The 18,747-nt window shown below is 47.0% G+C and overlaps 1 protein-coding gene and 1 non-coding gene across 15 annotated transcripts in view; one reads left to right on the top strand and one right to left on the bottom strand.

Moving 5' to 3' along the window:
- Kdm2b (lysine demethylase 2B) overlaps positions 1-18,747 on the top strand; it is a 146,151-nt gene that overhangs the window by 51,561 nt on the left and 75,843 nt on the right. For all 14 annotated transcript variants that reach the window (XR_003850481.1, XM_029566594.1, XM_029566585.1 and 11 more), the window contains 4 exons: positions 965-1,058; positions 1,948-2,101; positions 10,947-11,062; positions 16,607-16,733. Coding sequence is in view for 13 of the 14 variants with exons in the window: in XM_029566594.1 (XP_029422454.1) it covers positions 965-1,058; positions 1,948-2,101; positions 10,947-11,062; positions 16,607-16,733 (491 nt within the window). In the remaining variant the exon portion in view is untranslated. The remainder of the gene's footprint in view (positions 1-964; positions 1,059-1,947; positions 2,102-10,946; positions 11,063-16,606; positions 16,734-18,747) is intronic.
- On the bottom strand, positions 3,591-3,695 carry LOC115071414. The gene has a single exon (XR_003850499.1). It is a non-coding gene; the product is annotated as a U6 spliceosomal RNA (small nuclear RNA).

Consider the following 18,747-nt stretch of genomic DNA (forward strand, 5'->3'; position numbering starts at 1 on the left):
GAGTTCTTTACCCCTCTCTGCCTGGTCTGTACTCCCAGGAGCTTCTTTTAACCCCTTCCCTTTTTTTTTTTTTTTTTTTTTTAATAAACAGCTCTGTCGAGAGAGAATTCACATACCATTCACCCAGGAAAAGTGTGCAATACAATGTTTTCTAGTATGCTCACAGAGTTGTGCAACCACAATCAATTTTAGAGTATTTCACCACCCGAGATGAAACCCCATCCTCATTAGTATCACTCAGAATCTCTCGCCCCTGGCCACCACTAATCTGTGTGCTTCCTCAATTGATTTGCTTACTTGGGACATTTCATATAGGAGGAATCAAATTGGAGGAGGGTGGGGGGCGCTTTCCAGCCACATTGCTCGCTTGGTGATCCATTGCACCAGTCAACTTTCTCTCTGCAATGCTTAAACTACAAGGGTCTCATCCATAAGGGCAGAGATCTTAGTGTTTTACCTATTTCTCTCAGTGCCATGCCTCACTCCTGGGCTGGACCACTGGTTAAACGAATGAGATGAATGGGGACTGGGAATTGGTAAACTATGTAGGTGGTTTACAACTGAATTTCAGGAGGCCCAGCTGTTACAAAGCTGGCTGTCAACTTGGGAGAACTGAAGGTATCAGCTGTCAAGGGGCAGAAAGGAAGCCTTAGTGTTGGATGGGGATGGGGCAGGGGTCAAAACTGGTAGCCTGTTGTTGCCAGTTCTCTTGGGAACCTGATAACTAAGATGCTGTCCCCGAGCTTCTGGAGTTGGTGAGATTTGTCACCTGATCACAGGGGCATCCCCCAGGAGGGAAACTCCACTTAGTTTTCGATTTTTAAAAAAAGAAGAGGAAATTCCCCTGTGCAGCCTTTATAAAAGGGCACTGGGTCAGGCGACTGCAAAGCAAAGGGTTTGCTCGCCTCTGGTGATTTGGTATTGACTTGTTTTTTTCCTCCCCAACTCCTGCTCTGTGCTGCAGGTACTGTCTGATGAGTGTGAAAGGTTGTTTCACTGATTTCCACATTGACTTTGGAGGCACTTCTGTGTGGTACCATGTTTTCCGTGGTGGGAAGGTGAGTGCTAGTTGAATCTCTATCTTCTGTACATCTCAGGCTTTTTGTGCATGAAGGGCTTGCTTTTTCTCTCTTCACAGCCTCCCAGACCTCCCAGCCATCCCCTGCCCCATGAGTACTTTCAGGGCTACTTCGTCCCCTTGGGCCACCTCTTAGCTCAGTCCCCTTCTAGAGGGCATCCCTACTTGCCCAGTCTAGTATTCTACCTACCTTAGGCCAGTTTGCAGCTGGGTTTGGTGACTAAGAACGCCTAGTATGATATCCTTCAGGGTTCCTGTCAGCTCTAGCACTGGATCTTTTATCGTCAAAGTCTAGTTGCCTGTCACCACCTGCCTCCAAGCAAGAACATTTCACACTGGAGATAGAAGTTCCCCGAGAAAGGAAGTGGGGTATACATCCGCAGTGTCCCTACGTGGAGGGAGTACTTCCTGAGAATGCCCATCTGTGTCCAGCATACCTGGGTCTGCATGTACATTTGCTTTAAATGATTGTGTTGGAAGAGGTTCTGGGAGGAAGTCAATCCACTTGATTCCAGATGTTTTTCCTCCTCCATAGTGAGCACAGGCTGAGTTTATTTGTTGGGCCATTTTATCATACAGCCTAGGAAATTCCCTCTTCTTCCCCCACCTCCCAGACAAGCCTGTAGCTCAGGAGAAAAAATGCTCCACTCAGTGCAGGAAGTATTCCTGCTTTGGTATTTCAGCTGGAATGGAGAGATCTCTAAGGTGGCCAGAACCTTCTCTTCCCTGCTTCAGAGATCCTTTGGGCTCTGCTTGGGATTTGTCCCCCTTGTCCCCATCTCTCTCCAAGTAGGTGGGGCTCATTTGGGGTTGTCGGGGCCTGGAAGAAATCAGAGACTTTGGCCTTACTGCCTCTTTTTCTTCCCAAGATCTTTTGGCTGATCCCTCCAACCCTGCACAATTTAGCACTGTATGAGGAGTGGGTGCTGTCAGGCAAACAGAGCGACATCTTTCTGGGAGACCGCGTGGAACGATGCCAGAGAATTGAGCTGAAACAAGGCTACACATTTTTCATTCCTTCCGGTAGGTTCCTGTGTGGTTCTCAGACACTGTCAACCACCAGCTCCTCCCATATTTAGAGCAGCCTCCTACCTCCCTGTGGCCTCAGTTAGGGTTGGAGACCCACTGAAGGCTTCTGTGGGCCTTGATGTTACCTGGGCCACTGGTATCCCCTGAGGTGAGCAGGTCTCAAGCTTGAGAGAAAGCTGCCAGCTAGACCTCTCCATCCTTTGGGAAAGTCTCTGGCCCTGTTCCTTCTGGAGACATTTAAATGCCTTTCCTGGGTCTTCCTCTAGAGGTTTCCATGTGAGAGGGTGACAGGGTCCTTAGGTACTGAGGATGAGTGTACCCCACAGACTTGGGGTTCAAGCTCTACAGAAGAGCAGTGACCCTTCTCAGTTGGGATTTGGTTCCGTTGCCTCAGTGTTTTCATCTGTAAAACTGGAGCAAGAGCTTCCCCTAGTAGCGAGGGCCAAGTGAAGACAGGCCTCCTTCCTGTAGTTTCTTGGAGATAGAATGAGGAATTTTAGCTGGCTACAGTCTGAATTACTAATGGAGGTGTCCAGTAACCTAGGGGTCAGGGATTTCAGTCTTAGGCTGCATTAGTGAAAGCATTCTACTCAGGCTTGTAAGGAGTGAAGGGGTCAGGTCCACAGGGATTGTGTACCTCTTGATAATAAGACTTTTTGGAAGGAGTGTCAACTTGAAGAAAGAGGAACAGGACATTGTATCTGCTGAGATGAGTTTGAAGGAGAAATTGGTTTGTGTACCTCAGAAAGACGTATGGGAGCTACAGCCGGGTGAAGGAGGCTGGTTCTAGTGTGCTTTGTGGATACCAAAGCCCATATCTAGATCACTGTAATACGGAATGCTATGTAAATGCTATGTGAAGAGTTCTTAAATTATGTAGGGAATGAAAAGAAAGTCTATATATTCAGTTCAGAGATAGTTTCTCTGTTTTTGCTGAATGTGTCTGACTTATGGTTGGTTCAATGCATAGAGCAGTAGCTGTGGATGAGTAGGGCCAGTCAGAAGCATTTCAAAAGAAAGAGTGGTGCTTTAAATTCAGAAGTTTGAAGTTTATGAAAATCTACCCCATCTCTATTTTTCTTACTTTGTAAGAAAAACTAAAAGATTTGAATTTTTTTTTTCTACATTTATTTATTTGTGTGTGTCTCTGTGTGTGTGTCTCTCTCTCTTTGTGTGTGTGTGTGTGTGTGTGTGTGTGTGTGTATGTGTGTCTGTGTCCCTGTATGTGCCCCACAGGGACCATGTAGAGGTCAGAGGTTAGCTTTCAGGCATTGGCTCTCTCCTTTAGTCATATAGGTTCCAGGAATCAAACTCATCATTTGGCAGCAAGTGTGCTTACCTGCTGAGCCATCTTGCTAACCCAAGATTTGAATTTTATTTATTTATTTTAAAAAATATTTTATTTATTATCTGTATCTTTTTTTGTTGTCCCCAGATTTATTGAAAATATTAAAGAATAGCAGAAAAGATTCACACAGCTCCAAAAAATATGGAACGCTTCACAAATTTGCGTGTCATCCCTGCGCAGGGGCCATGCTAATCTTCTCTGTATCGTTCCAATTTTAGTATATGTGCTGCTGAAGAGCACATTATTTGTATTTTTTATGTGTATGATTGTATTGCCTGCATGTGTGTTAGTACGCCTGAATCATGCAATGCCCACAGAGGTCAGAAGAGGGCATCAGATCCCCTGGAACTGGAATTCGGAAGGTTGGTGGCTGCCATGTTGGGTCTTCTGGAAGAGCAGCCAGTGCTCCCAACCACTGAGCCATCTCATCAGCCTCCCCATGATTTGAATTTTAGATTCCATAAACCTAGGTGAATGTTTAGGTCCTTTAGGGACCTTCCAAGCCATGGATGTACACACATCTGAGATGTGTGTTAGTTGACTTTTTGTTCTCGGTAGGGAGATCCTTGGGGAGCTCAGGAGGTTTACAGTCTTCTGATAAGAGTTTTTCCTGTGTCAGAGAGTCTGATGTCTTTCACCTTGAACTTAGGTTTTCATCCCCATGGTGATAACTTTAAATTTTAATTGTTCTGGTTTTTTAAGACAGTTTTTTACACAGTTTCATGTAACTTAGGCTGGCCTTGAGCTCACTATGTAACTTTGAAAGACCTTCAACTCCTGATCCTTCTGCCCCCACCCAAGGTACTGGAATCATAGGCGTATGTTACCACATCTGATTTGAGATAGCAAAAGCAAAGCAAGTCGGGCATGGTGGTGCACACCTTTAATACTAGCACTTGGGAGGCAGAGGCAGGCGGAGCTCCCTGACATCAAAGCCAGACTGATCTACATAGTGAATTCCAAGCCAACTGGGGCTACAGGGAGACCCTGTCTCAAAAACAAAGCAAGGGGCTGGAGAGATGGCTCTGCAGTTCAAAGCACTGGTTGCTCTTGTAGAGGACTGGGGTTTGGTTCTCAGTACCCACATGATGGCTAATGACCACCTTCTTCTGGCCTCTGCAGGCATTGCACAACACAGGTACAGTTACATACATGAGGTAAAACACTCTAATACATTAAATAAATAAATAGATAAATTATAAACAAACAAAAACAAAAAGCAAACAAAAAACCTTTTTTATGAGATGGTCTTACTGTGTAGCCTCAGCTGGCCTTGAAGTTGCTATATAGGCCAGGCTAACCTCCAACTCACAGAGATCCACCTGCCTTTGTATCCTGAGTGCTGGGATTAAAGGTGTGTACTATAAGGCCTGGCTGTTGCTGTTTTTGAGAGGGTCTTGTGTAGCTCAGGCTAGTTTCAAACTTGTTGTATAGCAGAGGATGACTGTGAATTCCTGATCCTCTAAATTTTACCTCCCAAGTTTTGAGATTCAAGGCACTTACCACTATGCCCAGCCTAGCAAATATTCTTAAGAGCCAGCTTGGTATCAGGGTATTGGGAACCAAGCCCCAGTCCAGCTTGGTATGGGAGGGGTTGAGGAGACATAGGATACTTTCTTCTTGGGTATGTGTGTAATCAGGTGGCAGTCATGTTGGGGACTCTATTAGTCATACCTGAGGATGGCAGTGTCTGAGAAGAGCTCTGTATTCAGTGACTTAGGCTGGTCTGAAAGTATTCCCTATCCTTTTCTTGGACCAAAAATCACCCAAGAGTCCAGGTGTGGTGACTTGCCTATAATCCCATCACTTGGGAGCCTGAGGCAAGAGGATTGCCACGAGTTTGAAGCCAGTCTGGGCTGCAGTATGTGATCTGTCTCGAAAAAGAATTTAAAAAAAAAATAATTTATTTTAATATTTATTATCTTTATTTTATGTGTGTGAGTGTATTGCTTGCATGTGAGTGCACCCGTGTCATGGAGGTCAGTGTTGTACCTCATCCACTGGACCCAAAAAAGACCACCAAGGACCCAACACACCAAAATGCAAAAGCAAAGGTTTATGGTTTATTCAGGCTTAAGCTCGGGCTCTCAGACCTCATCAACTCAACGGATCCATGCTGAGAGCACAGAGTAAGGGAGAGTGGAGCCTTTTATAGGTTTTAGACAAAGAGAGGAGGAGAATAATAGAGTCATATCTCGATTGGTCCAAGGAACCCGGGCGTGCCAACACACTTTTGAATTGATTGGTTACAAGGGATGTAGTCCTGGAGGTCTCTCATTGGTGGGTGCTACCCTCAGGGCTGTGGAATGTGCTGACTGTTATCTGTCGGGCCAGGAGTCTCCGTTTTAACCTTATAGAGCAGTTTTCATGCCCCGGCTTGCTTAATCTATAGTTTCCTAGAAGGAGGTGGGGATAGCAGGGGGTGTGTGTGTCAGGGCATGCCAGGGAATATCTAGACATGTCTAAAGCAGCAGCCAAGCATTTTACAGAAGCTAAAAGAGCAGTTAGTGGGGGTCTGGAGGGATTGCGGGGTAGCGGGTGAATGAAGAGGGTCTCAGGGTCCTACAGTCAGAAGAGGGCTTCGGATTACCCTGGAACTGGACTTAAAGACGGTTTGCAGCCGCCATGTGGGTGCTGGGAATCAAACCCGGGTCCTCTGCAAGAGCAGTCAGTGCTCTTAACCACTGAGCCATTTCTCCAGCCCCCGAAAAAGAATTAAAAAAAAAATTTTGTTATTATTATTATTATTATTATTTTTGGTCTTTTTGAGACAGTCTCCCTGTAATCCCAGCTGGCCTGGAACTCACTATGTAGACCAAACCAGCCTTGAACTCACAGAGATCCGCTTGCCTCTGCCTCCTAAGTGCTAGGATTAAAGGCATGTATCACCATACGCAGCCTTTTTTTTTTTAAAAAAAAAAAAGAAGTGCTTGCTTCGGCAGCACATATTTTCTGAGCAGATTACCTAGACAGTAAGTTTTTTATATTATTTTTTTTGTTAAAAGACTAAAACCTTCAATTGTCGTTTTAATAGAAAAGAGAATAAAAGATTCTCAAGCTAAAAAAAAAAGAAAAGAATTTTTTTTTTTTTTTTTTTTGGTCTTTTTGAGACAGGGTCTCCCTGTAGCCCCAGATGGCCTGGAACTCACTATGTAGACCAAGCTGGACTTGAATTCACAGAGATCTACCTGCCTCTGCCTCTGCTGGGATTAAAGGCGTGTGCCACCACATCCGACTTAGAAAAGAATTTTTAAAAAAGAAAAAGAACCACCCAAGACCCAAACTTCCTGGTACTCCAGCAAGTCGGTAACAGTGACACCTTGCCAGTGTAACCTTAGGTAGTTCACCTCAAAAATGGGGACAAGGTGAACAGGGAAGAGGTAGCAAGAACCAGCTGAACTTAAAGTAGGGTGCTGGGGCCATGGGAAGTTGAGCAGCAACTGCTCAGAGCTGACCCCTTCAGGGCCAGATAGGAATGGGGCTTGACATGTCTATCTTACTTTGTGAAGAGGGAAGCAATTCAGATTCTCAAGTGAAACCTCTTCAGTTTTTTAAGCATGAGGTAGATCAAACTAAACGCACCCTGGATCTGATACAACCCGTTGCTTTCCAGTTTTGGAGGAGAGGCCATCCTTGCTTCATGCTGGCAGCCACAGTGCTCAGCCCCAGGTCCAAGCCCTGCACTTAGTATTCATCAAAGTCTGTGAAAGAAGCCAGGGCCCAGGGGTGGTGGTGGTGGGGTTATGGCATCTGTGAGGTTATCCCTACAACAGCTGCAGAAATGGAGACATATGTGGAGGGGCTTGGGGGCTCAGTTCTCAGCATCGGGCTGTGGGTAATACTCTTTTTATCTCCTTTGTCCTTCTTGGCACCCTTAGATCCCAGAAATCACCCTGGTAATGGGTTTTGTGGGTCACTGCACGCCTTCAATGGCTACATGTGTCCCTGGATGCTTGGCCTGAATCTAAGCTGTTTATTGCCATCATACTGCTGATGGCAGATGCCAGCCTCTCCCGCCCAGTCACAGTCCAAGACACCAGTTCCAGGCTTCCCAGAGTGTTTTCATAAGTGAGCCACCCTTGGGGATGGATGCAGTTTATGAATACTATGTGTTGTGGTCGTGGGTCCCCCTCTCCCCCTGCCCCCATTTCTTCCCTAAGGGCATCATTGAGACAGTGAAGCAGATGTGGGAAGCACTGGTCTCAGCAGCCACACTGATCCAAGGAAAGCTTTCTGACATACCTATGAGGCCCTGGGGTGGGAAGAAAGCCAGTAGAAGCTTCTAGAATCTAAAATATCTGGGCATACAGAGTCCCTCCCTGACTACTTACAACAGCATCTCTCTTCTATTTTTGTTTGCTCACATATCACGGTAATAGATAGAAGTCTGTTGTGTCTTCATTTCCACCTGCAGGAGAGAAAGGAAAGTCTAGATTGATAAATACGATTGATGCAGGCAGTCTTTTTCCAAACTAATGTGAATGCCAGTTGCTTGAAGCCGTTAAGCTCCTGCTTACCAAGTTCCCCACTAAGAAGGGAATAGTTTCCTCCAGGTGCACACACGAAACCAGAAGCAGGACAGTCTCGTGGTACCCCTTACCACATGGGGATCAGCACTGGGGAGAGACTGTCTGGAACCCAGACCCCTGGGCTCAGGCATGGGTAGGGGTAGGTGGGCATGTGATATGTAGGAACAGGACCTTGAGGCTCCAGACAGCCACAGTCCCAGTTGCTTAAAACTGCTGATAGCAAACAGTATATCTCTGCCTGATGAAAACATAGAGATATGATTCTGGAATGATCAGCAGGCAGGCAGCAGAGTTAAGAGATGAGCAATTGTGGAAGTTGATTTTTAAAAAGTATACGGGAGGTGGGGCAATGGCTCAGTGGTGTGTGTCTGTAACCTCAGTCCTGGGGCAGGGCAGAGTAGAGGGGAAAAAACAGATCTCTGGAACTAGTCAGCCAGTCAGTCTAGCCAATGAATATGCTCCAGGCTTAGTCTCAAAAATAAGGTGAAGCCAGGCATGGTGGCACATGCCTTTAATCCCAACATTTGGGAGGCAGAGGCAGACGGATCTCTGTGAGTTCAAGGCCAGCTTGGTCTACATAGCAAATTCCAGGTCAGCTGGGGCTACAGGAAGACCCTGTCTCAAGACAAAAAAGGCAAAGAAGCCAGGTGCAATGGCACATGCCAGGCTATTTTTTTTTAACTATTTTTATTTTATGTGTATGAATGTATCCCCTGCATGTATGTGAGTGCACCCATGTCGTGCAATGCTGTGGACATCAGAAGAGGGCTTCAGGTTCCCTGGGAACTGGAGTTAAGGATGGTTTGTAGCTGCCATGTGGGTGCTGGGAATTGAACCCGGGTCCTCTGCAAGAGCAGTCAGTGCTCTTAACCGCTGGGCCATCTCTCTAGCCCTGGCATATGCCTTTAATCCCAGCAGGCGAATGTCTGTGAGATTGAGACCAACCTGGTCTATAAAATAGCAAGTTCCAGGCCAGTCAGGGTTACAGGGAGATCCTGTCTTTAAAAAAAAAAAAAAAGGTGCCAGTCGTGGTAGCGCACACCTATAATCCCAGCACTTGGGAGGCAGAGGCAGGTGGATCTCTGTGAGTTCGAGGCCAACCTGGTCTACGTAGTGAGTTCCAGGCCAGCTGGGGCTACAGGGAAACCCTTCCTCAAAAAGACCAAAAAAAAAAAAAAAAAAAAAAAAGGTGAGGAGTGAGAGAGGACGATACTCAATGTTGACCTTGACCATGCACACATACACACTGGTGCATGTAACATCCACACAAATACACACACACACACACACACACACACACACACACACACACACGAGGGATGCACACAGGTTTCATGCTGATGTAGAGACATGATGAGCAAATGCAGAAGCCGAGGCTCTAGGCAGCAGCCGTTGTCTTTCTGCACAGTGGGCGTGGAAGTCCAGGTGGCTCTAAGGTTTCTCACAGTGGTACACTGGTCACAGAGCAGCTGCTTGTGATGGCCTGAGCCAGAGACCTTGGAACAAAAGCAGACCGAGGTTTCCATATAAAGCAAAGCTTCCATTCCAGTGCCCTGAGGGTGGGGTGGGGGTAGGGAGTGTGTGTGTGGGGGGTGTCCAGTCCTTGCTGACGACCATGTTTTCCTTCTTCTCTACCAGCTGCCAGCCCTACCTCCACCCACAGGGAGGACCAGTAGCTGCTGTTCAGCAATGGCCTTGTAGCCTCTGTGTGCTCTTCCCATGTGCAGCTTCTGTTGCCTGCAGCATTGTCAGATTGTGAGTCTGAGGGCTGGAGCATCTCAGCTCACCTGAGAAAGACAATGGAACTTCCTGAACAGGGAGATGGATTAGTTCTCTAGAATTTTCCTTTGAGTGAAATAATTAGATATGTGTTTGGGAAAAGAGGCTCTGGGGGGGGGGTCTCTGGTTGCTCTTGCCCCTGCCCACCTCCCCACCTCTGCTGACCCACTTCTGTCTTTCATTGTGGGTTTCCCCACCCTGTCCTTATCTTTGCTTGCTTTTGTCCCATGTTTCTCCTCCTGGAACATGCGTTCCAGGCGTGTTTTCATGCCTGTCCCCTGGACCTCCAGGGCACTGTAGAATCCTGTTGAAGAAAATTGTTCCTTGGCCAGCTGCACCTTCATTCAGCAAGTGACTCTCCTCTGTGCCTGTTTCAGCACCTGCAAATTGGGGTTAATATAAAGCTGTATATCCCTTAGCTCTGCATCCAGGTGCCACGTGGGTCTCTGCAGCACTGGCAGCATGGCTAATCTCAATGAAGAGATGATATTTGCTTGTTGAATAAAGTCTTCACAGACCAGAGGCTAACATACTGGAGTCAAAATCCTGACAGATGACTTCATTTTAGCATGCCTCAGTTTCTTCATCTGCAAATTGTGATTGCAGCATGTTCTTTGTAGGACTTCCGTGAAAATTAATATGCTGAAGCCTGGCGAGTACTTGGAGTATGTCTGGGGAAGTAGTAAGTGTGGCCCACACCACTAAGAAGTTGTAGGAAGGAGGCTGCTGCACTGCTTAGCATTGGGTACAGAGTGGAAGAAAAGCCAAGGTGGGGTACAGGCATCATGTGGCTAAGAGATCACCCGAAAATGGGCCTGGGAGGACTCGATGCCAACAAGGTGTGCTCTACCTGAAAAAGTGTCTCTGACTGACAGGATATCACTCTGTAGTCATACTCTGAACTGTCCCATATGACCCCCCCTGTGAACAGTGCTCAAAGGAATGATTAGGAAAAGGCTGAGGATGGAGGTACATCCTAGGAGGGGGCCTCCAGCTTCCTAGCTCAGAATGGAAGCTGCAACTGGGCCCTGCCTCTTTTGACTCAGGCTGTTCAGGAGCCTTGGTGTCTTCATCAGGCAGCCTTGTACATTGGCCCCCCCGTGCCCTCCTGTGTGCTGTCTTTCCCTCCCTTCAGTCCAGCGAGAGGGGCTGGAGCTCATCTTCTCTTTGCCCTTCCCACTAGGTTGGATCCACGCAGTGTATACCCCTGTTGATTCCCTGGTGTTCGGCGGGAACATCCTGCACAGCTTCAACGTGCCCATGCAGCTGCGCATCTACGAGATTGAGGACAGAACCCGGGTAAGGAGCACCTTCTCTCCTGGGGGTGTGCTGGACCGTCTCAAAGCTGCTCCAGTTCCCTACCAACTTCTTCTCCCTGTCTCAAACTGGGGCATTGGTCCTGGTTCTGCAGGGAGATGGGGGATAACCACAAAAGCCCCTCCCCCCAAGTCCCTGTAGTTTCTGTTAACCTTCTGGTTGGAAGCAAGCAAAACACCTTGGAAAAATGGGCATGATGGTGCTCACCTGTAATCCCAGTACTTGGGAGGTAGAGGCAGGAGTAGCAGGAGTTCAAGACCAGCCTTGGTTACATAGACAGTTAGAAGTTGAGCTACATTCTCTCCAAAAAGAAAGAAAAGAAAGAATAAACCCTGTGGAAGAGGACGTATCTATGTATCTACATCTTGAGAGAGCAGCATGAGGCATCAGGAATCTATCTTTGTACATGTAGAAATAGAAAGGGGTATGGAGTTCAGGAATGTTGTTCTTGTTGCTGATGTTTGCAAGTGGTGGGGGTCTTGGAAAGAGGCCCAGCATGGTCCAAGGTCAGGTTTCTGCTGTGTATTCCCCTGGGAAATTAAAGTTTGATGGAAAGGAAGCCTGTGTCTGATTCCTGGTCCCCATCTCTGAGCTAGTGTCTCTGGGGCCAAGGCTTCCCTGTGCCCTCCTCAATGACAGTTGAAGTGATGGTTTCTTAGCTATCAAATCTTTCTCTGCATCCCTAGGTCAAGGGTGATGTGTGCCTTCTGCTCCAGGGGTATTCCCTGAGTACCTTTGATGCCTGGGACTTTGCCACCCTCTTTCCTATGCCATGGCTTGACCCCGTGTCTGAGACAGGCTCTAGGGTCAGAAACTGTAGCCATGGGGCAGAGAGGGCCTGTTTCTTCTTCTCCTCCTTCCTCTATGTGTTTTTATGTGGCCATTTAAATATTTCTTTCAACTGAAAACTAGTTCACATACCTAAAATTCACCATTTGAAGTATACAATTCTGTTTTTTAGTATGCAGCCATCACCACTTATTCCAGCACATTTTCTTCATCCCTCAAAGAAACCCCCGTATCCATTAACAGTCATTCCCTTCTCCCTCTTCCTCCAACCCTGGAAGCCCGTAAATCTACTTTCTGTCTCTATGGAGTTTGCCTGTTCTGGACATTTACTATAAATGGAATCATAATATGTGGCATTTTATGTCCTGACTCTTTCGCTTAGTATGAGGTTCATCCATGTTATAGCATATGTCAGCATGTTAGTTCTTAGGACTGACTAGAACTCCATTATATGAACAGACCATTTACCATTTCTTCTTGGGATTTGCCTCAGAGGTGTTGTTTTTTGGCCCCAGAGAGGTGTTGATATCTTGGATTCTATATCTCATGCTGTTCTGGTCCAAATCTATCTTTCCAATTTAGGTCTAGGTTTTCATGAAATCACACACCCGAGTCAAAGTGAGGAAACTCTGATGCTCCCAGAACATGCCTACATTTCCAGTTGGTGGATTTGCTGTCTGTGATGCCCAAGCCTAGTCCAGAATCCTGTGCAGACCCCTTGTTTCCAGGACTTCTTCCTCCCTTCTCTCTGTCACCCACTCACCACACCATCTGTTCAAAAGGTCTGCTCAGCCCTGGTCTGGAGCATGTGTCCTGTGTTATTCAGGAGAAAGCACTGTTTGGGCACAAATGGTCACTTCTCAGTCTCAGTCAAATGAAGTCTGGGCTCCAGCCAACTGTTCTTTGGCCAGCCCTGAAGAACTGGCCAGTTTGTTGTGAGCAGCAGACCAGCAGGTGTGGGTGGAAACTGAGCACTCTAGAGGGAGAATTCAGGCCCAGACTTTCCAAGCAATCCCTGAAAGCCAGAATCAGCTGGGGATTTCTAAAGGCTTTGGCCACTTGCTGGGTAGCTGTCCCCTCCCATGGGAATCTCAGAGCATCTGAGCCCCATCATTCCCTATAGGAGCCTGGCTCCCCTCCCCCACTGGAGTCACTCAAGACAGAAATCAGGGTAATGGAGGGACTAAACACTCCCCTCGTCTGCCTCCCTAGCCAGTGTGCTCTGGAGAAGCATCTCACCATATCAAGATGCATATCGGCCCCTCCCCCAAGGCCCCTTTCCCTAGTCTCTGAGTGGGCACCCATCTGGCTTCCCTGAAATGGGTTGCTGGCTTGAGGGGCGGGGGTGGGTAGGTGGTGGGTAGGGGGCAGGCTGGGTTGCAAGCAGCAGTAGGCTTTTAAAATCTGATCTTTGGAAAAGGGTTTGACTACAAGGCCCAATTGTTTATGTCCTAGAAGCCAAAGTAGACCAAAAAAAGGTGCCTGGGAAAGTCCTGGAAGCCAAGTAAAATGCCAAGACTATGTGTCAACTATGTGTCAACTCACTATAGCTCAATTCCCCCCGCCCCCCCGCCCACACCCCATGAGCTCCTTTAAGAAGGATATGGCCATTTTCCCAGAGTTCTAAAGCATGGCTTTGGTCAGAAACTAAATACAGGAGGCAAGGCAGAGGGAACTGACCTTTTGTGAGCCCTTGGATCTGGGTTTGACTTAGAAAAGGAATTTTCCTTTATGGTTCAAAGTGGGGGACCCCCATCCACACCAGAAACCTCAAGATGGGGGTCCCCGTCCAGACCAGGAGCCTAAGATTCTCTCAGGTGTAGTAGGAAGCTAGGTGACCTCATTCTGCAGTGTCATGGGCACTGTAAGGCAGTGTGAACAGGTGCAGGCCTTTGGGGACCAACATATTTCCAAATCCTCCTGTGCAGATGAAACTTCCCACTCTGAAGATGAGAGCTGAGAGAGCTTGATCAGAGTGAATTGCTTCATGCTTCCTTTAAGATTCTGTCACAACAATCACATGCCTTTTACTGCAGCTAGCTAAGAAAGAGTAGGAAGGTCCAAATGATCACTCATCAAACTGCTGTTTTTCTTATGCTTATCTTTTTTTTCCTTAATGGCTCTAGTGAAAACAGCTTTCCCAGAAAAGGTAATGCCGGCACCCCTGTTCCTCCCTCCTTTCACAGCCAGTGAATCTGTTTGGAAATTGCAAATAATTTACCTTCCCTCTCCCCTCCCCCTACCATTGGATTTTTATTTTTTCCATTGATTTTTTTTTTTTTTCCAGGAGAAAAATTTTGAGGTGCTTCCACCCACGCTCATGTTTTCATTTTTCCGATTCTTAAGACCTGGGTGTTCTAGGTGAACAGAGACCTCCTCAGCTCTCTTCCAAAGGCTGTTTAGTTCTTGGATGACTTGTGCCTCTGAGGAAGGGCTCAGGCCAGGTGCCACTCAAATGGGCCCTTGGAACTCAAATTGAACCCTTGAGATCCACTGTTGATTAACGGTCCTCGAGGCTGCCAGCAGGGCCTGCTTTGTGACTGCCTTGCCTTTGTTTTGGACAGAGGTCGGTTAACAACTCAATTTGGTGAGGCTCCAGGTTTGTCACCAAATAATATTGAGCAATCGTGTGTTTAATGTTCCCAGGCATGTGGCTGAAACCTTTTGAAGGCGAAGGGTGGAAGGCGACAACCTGTTTGTAAGTCAATTTTTGCAAATTTTGTTTCCTGCAATCCTCTCTTGGAAAAAAAAATTAAAAAAAAAAAAAAAGACTGAATTCCTTCATTAGCATTTGTTTTCACCCGGCTAGTTTCCCTTGGGTTCAGCAACAAAGAGGGGAGATTTGTCTTCCTCTCCTGAAATGCAGCCCCCCTCTCCAATTTTCCCCCCAATCTAGGATTCTTGGGTGTCACAATGCCCATCAGTGGTGTAGTAGACTGTATAGTGTCCAAAAATTCGAAAAGTCAAAATGAAGATCAAAGTGTTTTATCAGTCAAGTCTACTGTTGGGAGTTGTGAATGAGGGTCTGTTTTCCTCAGCTTGCAATTGAGGGATTGGCAATTTGTTTCAAAATCATTTGGCCCTTTCTCTGGAATAGGGGTGGGGCTGAGCCCCTTCCCCCAGTCACTTCTTCACAGGAGGTCAGGGTGTGCTTCATACTCAAAGCCCCCCTCTTTCATAAACTCCAGGGGACTCTGATCAGTAATTATGAAAAAAAGTCACAGTACCCCAGAAGTGAAACTGGGCTTCTCAGAAAGTAGCTGGAGCCAAGGAAAACGCTCGATTATGATCCCAACTTCATGCATCTCCCCCAAGGAGCTGGAAAGCATGCGGCGACCATGATCTCATTCCTAAGCACGTCATCCGCCAGAGGCAGGGAGATCAAATGGACCCAGTGCACAGGTAGAAGAGGTGAAGCCCTGGAAATGGGGAAAAGAGCCCAAAAGGTGAAAAACAAGTTAGCAGAAGTAGATGAGGAATCAAGACAGGACCGGAGGCTTTTCCAATTGGGCACTTAGACAATAACAGGAAAATGTATTTTAGGCAATGGAGAACTTGGGTCTGTTTTTATTTATCTTTGTCCCAAAGGTACCATGTCATGGCATACTGTTAGCAGAGAAGGGGCAGCTAGGAGTTGGGAATGCTTGCTGAAGGATGGGAAAAGTCAGGAGGGGGTCTCTGACCTTCATAGACACACCCTTGGCAAAAGAGAAAGAGAACTGAGCAGGTGTGTATGAATGTGCAAGATTCACTGTGCAGTTCTATGGCGTGAGACCAGGGCACCCTACCACATCCTCACTGCCCTCTTGCCCACTCAGGATGCAGCTTCTAGAAGGTTCCTCCATACTGATGCCAGGGTGATGGTATTACCCTTTTCCTTCCTTCACTGTTAGTTCCCCTGTATAGCCCCTGCACTACCATCCATCAGAATTTCCTTGGGGTCCAGACATTTTCATAGATGTGCCTCTGTGTTTGCTTCTTCATCTGTAAGAAATGGCCAAGAGGAGCTCTCCGTTAGACTCTGCCTCCAGACTCAGGTGTGTCCCCTGATGACAGGATGTCTCACTCACCTTGATCACATTAGGGACTTATGTCCTGGGGAGCCCTTGGTGGAACACAGGGAGGTGTTGCAACTGTTTGTGAGGGGGAGCAGGATACTTCTGAGGTAGCAAGCCTACCTTTGGAGGTAGCTGAGATCACATTCCCATCCTGAGGTCCTCCCTTCCTGGCCTTCTTCCCAGAGTACAGGAAGATGTTTGGTAGCCTGTCTGCTGATGGGTAAGGATTTTCAGGTGGACTTCTGCTTTTCAAGAGGATGGGAGAGACAGCAGTCCATGCAAGAGTATTCTAGAATAAGGAGTGTGTGTCTGTTACAGCTCCCAATTGCAGGTATCCATGGTGCTGGCAGCAGGTCAGGGGAGAACTCTGTTTTCCTGCATCTCACAGAAGCATACAGTGGACCTTGTTTATCTTTCAGGGCAGGTAGCTCAGGGACGAATGAAGTGATGCCCTCACACAGGCCTCTCCTCTGCCTCATCTGTGCATGCTGCTGGCACCCCGCACCTTCCGGGCCTCCCTCTTGCCTTCCTGCCAGTGACACCTCCCATTTTTCCCTTCTGCCATTTGTGCTCTTGCTAAGATGATGATGACCTCTGCCTCAGGGAACCTACCACCCTACCATGTCTCTCCCCATTGTCCTTGGAAACTGATCTCTGCCTGCCTGCTTTTTGCTTTCAGGTTCAGCCCAAGTTCCGCTACCCTTTCTACTATGAGATGTGCTGGTATGTCTTGGAGAGATACGTGTACTGTGTGACCCAGCGCTCCTACCTCACTCAGGAATACCAGAGAGAATCAATGCTTATTGGTGAGTGACCTGCACTGAGCCCAGAAGTAGCCACTCAGCCAGCACAGAATTCCTTTTCATGGAGCCTGTGGGTGATCCTGGGTCCCAGGGATTCTTTTGAGCCAGAGTGCTGGACAGAGTCCTAGAGACCCCCCTCATGGGGAAGCCATGCTTATGAACCTCCCATCTGTAGCACAGAAGCCAAGAAAAGGAGCTTGTAGCCCTCAATAACAGTTATCACTTGTCCCCAATGACTGTACAAATGCATGGAGGAGCTTGTCACCACTATGGTTGCTAAAACGGAACCATCCCATAGAACAAAGAATTGAGGCTCTTTTTGGTTGCTTTGTAGTTACCAGCTGATTTTTCTTACAACACCCAGAAGTTGGGTTTTTATTCCCACAGGAGCAGGTCTGTATGATGTAGCCAGTCCCTACCACCTAGGCCTGCTTTACACCTATGGGAGGGGTGGCTAGAGTTGGCAAAATAGGCTTGGAGAAGCAGTGGGTTTCTGAGGCAGGGAAAATGCTTAGAGCCTCAGCTGTAGTGTGCTCTCCTGCTGAGGGTACTTAAAGGGACACCAAGAGGGGCTGGAGAGATGGCTCATTGGTTAAGAACACTGACTGCTCTTGCAGGGGTCCTGGGTTTGGTTGCCAGCACCCACATGGTAACTCTAGTTCCAGGGGACCCAATGCCCTCTTCTGGCCTCCATGAGCATTGTACACACATGGTGCACATACATACATGTAAGCAAATATTCATATACATATGATAAAAAATAATTTTTTTAAAGGAACTCACCACCACCAGTCTCGTGACTCATAGATGTCTCTACCCCGAGGTTGCATCTGGCAGTGACAGTGAACCCTGAGCAGTGTGTAGGAACGATGGATTCTTCATCTCTGTGTCCAGGAGCTGGTAGTTCAGAGGGGTTTTAACTGATGTTATGTATTATCACAAGATACAAACATGGGACTGGAGATATGGCTCAGCAGTTAAGAGCACTGGCTGCTCTTACAGAAGACCCAGGTTCAATTCCCAGCACCCACATGGCAACTAGCAACCATGCATAACTCCAATTCCAGGGGAACCTGACACCCTCTTCTGACCTCTGCAGGTATTGCACAACATGGGTGCACTTACATACATGTAGGCAATACACTCATATACATAAAATAAAAATAATAAATGAAATGTTTTTAAAAAACAAGATGTGGGGCTGGAGATGTGGCTCGGTGGTTAAGAACACTGACTGTTCTTGCAGAAGATCTGGGTTCGAATCCTAGCACCCACATGGCTGCTAACAACTGTCTGTAACTCCAGTCCCAGGGGATTCGACAGCCTCTTCTGACCTCTGTGGCCATTGCACGACACAGGTGCACCTACCTACATGCAGGCAATACACACACATAAAATAAAAAAATAAATAAAATATTTTTTAAAAAACAACAACAACAAAAAAGATGCAAACATGAGATTGGTCCATTTCATATTTAGTGTATGTGTGATTTCGTCTGTAGTTTCCAGCGTTTAAATCTCTTTCCCCACCCCTATTTAGTCGTTTTTCCTTCCTTTCATTTGGACTTTTCTTTTGTGATCTCAGGGTTTCTGAACCAATGTTTTGCTGGAGTCTTTTTAGAAAGAGTCTTGCTAGGTAGCCCCAGCTGGCCTGAAATTCCCTATGTAGCAAGGCTCTTGCCTCTATCTCCCCAGTGCTGAGATTTAAGATATTTGCCACTATACTGGTTTATATGGTGCCAGGAATTGAACCCAGAGCTTTGTGCGTACGAGGCAGTCACTACCAACTGAATTACATCTCCTGCCTTATACATACTTTTTTTTTGGCCTTATTTTTTTTTTAACTTTATTATTTTTATTTTATGTGTATGCATGTATTGCCTGCACATAAGTAAGTGCACCTGTGTCGTGCAGTGCCCGCAGAGGTCAGAAGAAAGTATTGGATCCCCTGGGACTGGAGTTACAGACAGTTGTTAGCTGCCATGTGGGTGCTGGGATTCGAACCCGGGTCTTCTGC

The sequence above is a fragment of the Nannospalax galili genome, unplaced genomic scaffold, assembly GCF_000622305.1.
Source record: "Nannospalax galili isolate Female #2095 unplaced genomic scaffold, S.galili_v1.0 scaffold218, whole genome shotgun sequence".
Taxonomy (NCBI): domain Eukaryota; kingdom Metazoa; phylum Chordata; class Mammalia; order Rodentia; family Spalacidae; genus Nannospalax; species Nannospalax galili.